The 5,323-nt window shown below is 45.2% G+C and overlaps 1 protein-coding gene across 1 annotated transcript; it reads right to left on the bottom strand.

The window, feature by feature from the left end:
• Nucleotides 1-1,996: 1,996 nt before the first annotated feature.
• On the bottom strand, nt 1,997-4,473 carry LOC134444895 (adipocyte plasma membrane-associated protein-like). Its single transcript, XM_063194074.1, has 2 exons — nt 4,431-4,473; nt 1,997-2,270 (listed from the first exon to the last, which is right to left on the bottom strand). The coding sequence occupies exons 1-2, from the start codon at nt 4,470-4,472 to the stop codon at nt 2,064-2,066; spliced, it is 249 nt and encodes an 82-aa protein (XP_063050144.1). The 5' UTR covers nt 4,473; the 3' UTR covers nt 1,997-2,063.
• Between the last annotated feature and the right edge of the window lie 850 nt (nt 4,474-5,323).

Genomic DNA, 5,323 nt, shown 5'->3' on the forward strand with positions numbered 1-5,323 from the left:
AAAAGTAAAACGCATATGGAGGATTTCTAAAAGGGCAGACTGGCATCATGTAAAGGCGTATTTATTTCCCCCCAGTGCATTTCACATTGAGATGTGACGCTTTTGCAATTACTTAACGCTGCAGGAAATCACTTTCAATCAATTTCTGTTGCCATTTTTTGTTGCTAAACGCAAAAATGCTTTGCTGTGCCTGCCCTGCCCCTGACCAAAACCATGCCTAACCCCTCAGTAAAGCCATGTTTCTGCTGCTGTACTTTTGCCAAGACCAGCGAAACAAGCAAAGGAATAGCGAAATTGTGGCCAGACCAAAACTACCCCTAAACCTAACCTGTCACAGGTCGTTGTGCAGCATGTTTTAAATTGCAAAGTTGTGATGCAAAAATAAGGTAGACAGTTCAAGACGGCGTATTATCTTCCTTTTTTTAAGCATTTTTTGAGCTTTTTCGCCTTTATTGTGACAGGACAGTATGAGAGGAGACAGGAAACGATTGTGAGAGAGAGATGGGGGCAGGGCTGGGAAATGACCCCTGCCAGACTCAAACCAGGGTCCCCATGGGCATGCAAGCCCAAATGTGGGGGGCGTAGCGTGCTGTGCCACAGCGCCCCCTGCGTGTCATCTTTCTTACTTTGTAATGTGCGGTGTTTAGAGGTGCACCGAAATGAAAATTTGTGTACGAAACCGAAACCGAATAATAATTTATCACTTGGCCGAATACCGAAACCGAAACAGGATATTACAATTCAGTTAAAAGTCATAAAAAGTTACGTTTTTCACTATTTTTTAAATATTGCTTAACTCTACGGCTTACAATAAATGTTTAGACATGTTTTTGAAAGAAAATAAATGTGGATTTGAAGTCTTCAAATGTTAGAGTAGAACTGAAATTGCACATTTTCAATTCATTTTCTATTCGGCCTCCGATTCGGCCACTCAATTAGCTTTCGGCCGAAAACCGAAAGTGTCTTTTTTTGCATTTTCGGCCGAATATTTTCTGTGGCCGAATTTTCAGTGCACCTCTAGTGGTGTTTGTTTGTTTATTTGTTTATTTGACCTGAACATACAGCACATACGGACTCTGGGTCACATGATGCAAGACACACATTCAGCAAGTATAAAACATTCTGCTCTCGCAAAAAAGTATTCAGTGTGTGAAACGGAGTGGAACGATCCCAAAATACATTAAAATGTAAACAGAACAGCACACAAAACTGCCTTCACGCGTCGACATTCACAACACAGAGATGAGGAAATACAACAAAATCTCAAGTCTTAAAATATTCTTCAGTAAGCTGTAGGTCTAGAGAATAAGTAACTGTTCTTCTCACACACACACACACACACACACACACACACACACACACACACATTTTGGGATTAAAATGTAAATATGAGACCTGTCTTTACTGTTCACTGTCTTCATGACAACAGAAATCAGTGGAAAGAATAGATCACTTCAGTATTCTAGAATAGATCACTTCAGTATTCTAGAATAGAACAGGACACATGTGGATAATAAGGCTTAGTCACAAGATAAAGGAGGTGTTATAAAGACCATTTTCAGTGTAAACTCAATTTTGTCAAACTATATGTACCGTAGACAGAGATGTTGTGAGATATTGTGAGGGTGGAGCCAGGTCCTTGTTGATTTCCTGGACGAGAATTTCATGCACACAGACACGGCCAACTCAGCACACACATCCAGTCAAGTGGGGTGCAAAAGAGGACACACACAAATACACACACACACACACACACACACACAGACACACACAAATACACACACACAGCTGCCTTTTTAAATCCACATTCATCATTAGTCGCCTGGCCCAACCAGACACACACACGAACTCGTGCATGCATGCACGCACACACACACACACACACACACACACACACACACACACACACACACACACACACACACACACACACACACACACACACACACACACACACACACACACACACACACACACACTAGGTCCAGTCCTCAAACTCTTCTAATTTAAGACATACAGTACAAACACACGCACACACACACACACGGCCCAGGTGTTCTCCGTTAGCTCCAGTGTTCCAGAACCGGTAGGAATGGCAGGTCAGTGTTCCCCAGGTAGGTCCGGCCCGCGTGCTGGAAGACGTCGCTGACAGCCCAGGTCAGACTCCCGTTGGGGTCGTGAAGGCTGTCCAGAACCGAGCCGTCCGCACCCAGCTCCAGAACCAGGCCGTACCGGGGCAGCAGGGAGTTATACCAGCTCAGAGGAACCAGCTAAGGGAGAGAGAAGGAGGGGGGGTGGGGGAGAGAAGGTGGAGGAGGGGGAGAGAGGGGGAGTGAGAGGGAGGGAGAGAAGGAGAGGGGGGGGCGAGAGAGAGGAGAGGGAAGAGGAGGAGAGAGAGAGAGACGAGTGGGGGAGAGAGGGGGGGAAAGGGAGAGAGGGGGAGAGAGAGAGAGAGAGAGAGAGGAGTGGGGGGGGGAGAGAGACAGAGAAGAGGGTGGGGGGGGAGAGGAGGGAGAGAGAGAGGGGGGTGGAGAGGACAAAGAGGGAGAAGGAGAGAGAGAGGGGTGGGTAGAAAGGGCAAAGAGAGAGAGAGAGAGAAAGAGAGAAGGAGATTAGTGTGTGTGTGAGCCCTCTGGACCACGACCATAAGCTTGGGGGTGCTAGGAACATTAAGGGTCATATTATGGGCGTATATTGACCTGGCTCATGGCCCTCTTGACTGCAGGATAAGGTCTCAGCATGTCCAGGAAGGGGGGGAGGAGGAGTATGGGGGGGTCTAATGGGTATTTATAAGGAGTAGTGGTGTATTATAAGTGTGTTTACCTTGGTCATGAACGTCTTAACAGTAGGACATGTGAGTACATTACCTTAGTCATGAAGCGTTTGACAGCGGAACAGTGGCAGGAGGCATATGGGGTGTATAGTGGGCAGGGTGCGATTTGTCGGAAAACCAGAAGGGGGGATATGTTTCTGTTTTTAAGCAATATCAATTGAATAACATTGAACTGTGATTCAAATTATGCGTAAAAAGTGGCGATATCAAAACCAGAAGGGGGGACAATCCCCCCCATCCCCCCCTACAAATCGCACCCTGGGTATATGTTGGTATGTTATGGACATATACTGTATATATATATATATGGGTACATTACAGTGCTTTACACTAACTTTTTCGCTTACCAGCCATTTTGGCTAGTGGTTTTCCTGACTCACTAGCCATTGGGCCTCTTCACTAGCCATAATTTTCTTAACCATCATAGCAGCTTTAATGAATTATATAATAGGCTGTAATAATGTAATGTAGGATAATATAACATAATATAATATAATATAATATAATATAATAGCCTATAATATAATATAATATAGGGCCTAATAACTAGAATTGTTATTAACTGGTCCATGCATGCATGCATGCTATAAGAACAGATGAACTTATCTGAGGAATGGCATAGCCGTGCAGAAACACCAAGTACAGTGTTGTGGAAGGGCACAAATGTAAGCTACATGAGAGCAAAATATTTCCGTCTTTGATCTGAAGGGCACTTTCGATGCGCAAAGTAGATAGTGCTAAGTCATTGCCAAGCTTCGCATGTTCTCGGTCATGGATGTGGAATAACACCTCTTCTGGAATATTGTCTCATAAAAGTAGGCTATCCACTAGAAGGCACACACATATGCGGCCGGTAACTACAGAAGGAGCTACGACTTCTTCCATTCCGTTTAATATTGAGTTGTTTAAAATATAGGCTAAACGGACGCAAGGCAAGATGGGCACATGCGAAGGGACATGGGACATGATTTGTGCAGTCTGGAGGGCTACTACTGCGCGTTGTTTAAGCCCCGTTTGACAGTCGGGAACAACGGCACAAGAAACATGGAGGAATATTAAGGTATGATGACATACAGGCAAATCAGAAAATTATTTAAACCGAACATTATTAATACCGCATGTGTCCTTGTCTTATCACTGCGCTAATTAGTCTCAAGACTTTCACAAGACTGAGGTGTTCTCCTCTGGCCTTGGTCATTTTAATGTCCACTACTACTATGCATTGTAATGACAGATCCCAAAACAGGTCAGGTGAGATGAACTTCGCTACTTTATTTTCACGTGAAGGTTTTCAGTGACATTTCCAAACGCCCGCTGATGTGCTACTAGCTCTATCAGATTCCTCTTGTGCGTGAGACACAGGTGACACGTGACACAGGTGCTTCATGGGTATTGTAGGCTCGCGAAATCGCATTGCATTGCGCTTGTAGCAAAGACGGTCCGAGGGGAAAAACTACAAAATGCGGTGCCTCATCATTTAGAATAGTAACGGACCCGCCAGAATGGCTAGTGAACCTTCGGTATCTACTAGCCAACGCCGACTTTCACCCGCATTTGGCTACCTGGCGTGTGTTAGTGTTAAGCCCTGGTACATTACCTTGGTCATGAAGCGTTTGACTGCAGGATAAGGTCCCAGCATGTCTAGAAACAGGGGCAGGAGGAGTATGGGGGGGTCTAATGAGTAATGTTGGTATGTGTTGGTATGTTATGGGTACATTACCTTAGTCATGGCCCTCTTAAAGGAGAAGTCCACTTTTTTGAACATTAAGTCCATTTTCTGAGTGGTCTGCAACGTTTTAGAGTCCCCCTCACCGTTTATTTCATGTTTGCTGCAGTCTCTGGCTTATTTGGATTTGATCTCAACCAGCTTTAGAATGGCCGTCTATGGGCACCTGCAACTCTGTTCTTAGAATCACCTTTAACATTTGTTAAACATGAAATAAACGGTGAGGGGGGCTCTAAAACATTAAAGACCACTCAGAAAATGGCCTTAATGTTCAAAAAAGTGGACTTCTCCTTGAACAGCAGGATAAGGTCCCAGCATGTCCAGAAAGGGGGGCAGGAGGAGTATGGGGGTCTAATGGGTATTTATAAGGAGTAGTGGGGTATTATACGTGTGTTTACCTTGGTCATGAACGTCTTAACAGCAGGACTAGTGGGGTACATTACCTTGGTCATGGCCCTCTTAACAGCAGGATACGGTCCCAGCATGTCCAGAAAGGGGGGCAGGAGTCGTATGGGAGTCTAATGTGGTATATAATATATAAAATGTATTGTAAGTAGAGGGTACATTACCTTGGTCATGGCCCTCTTAACAGCAGGGTATGGTCCCAGCATGTCCAGAAAGGGGGGCAGGAGGCGTCCTGGGAAGCGCGGCGTGGTGATGTTGGAATGTTATGGGCATGTCTGTGTGTTTACCTTGGTCATGAAGCGTTTGACAGCAGGATAAGGTCCCAGCATGTCCAGAAAGGGGGGCAGGAGGCGCCCTGG

The sequence above is a fragment of the Engraulis encrasicolus genome, unplaced genomic scaffold (genome assembly GCF_034702125.1).
Source record: "Engraulis encrasicolus isolate BLACKSEA-1 unplaced genomic scaffold, IST_EnEncr_1.0 scaffold_82_np1212, whole genome shotgun sequence".
Taxonomy (NCBI): Eukaryota; Metazoa; Chordata; class Actinopteri; order Clupeiformes; family Engraulidae; genus Engraulis; species Engraulis encrasicolus.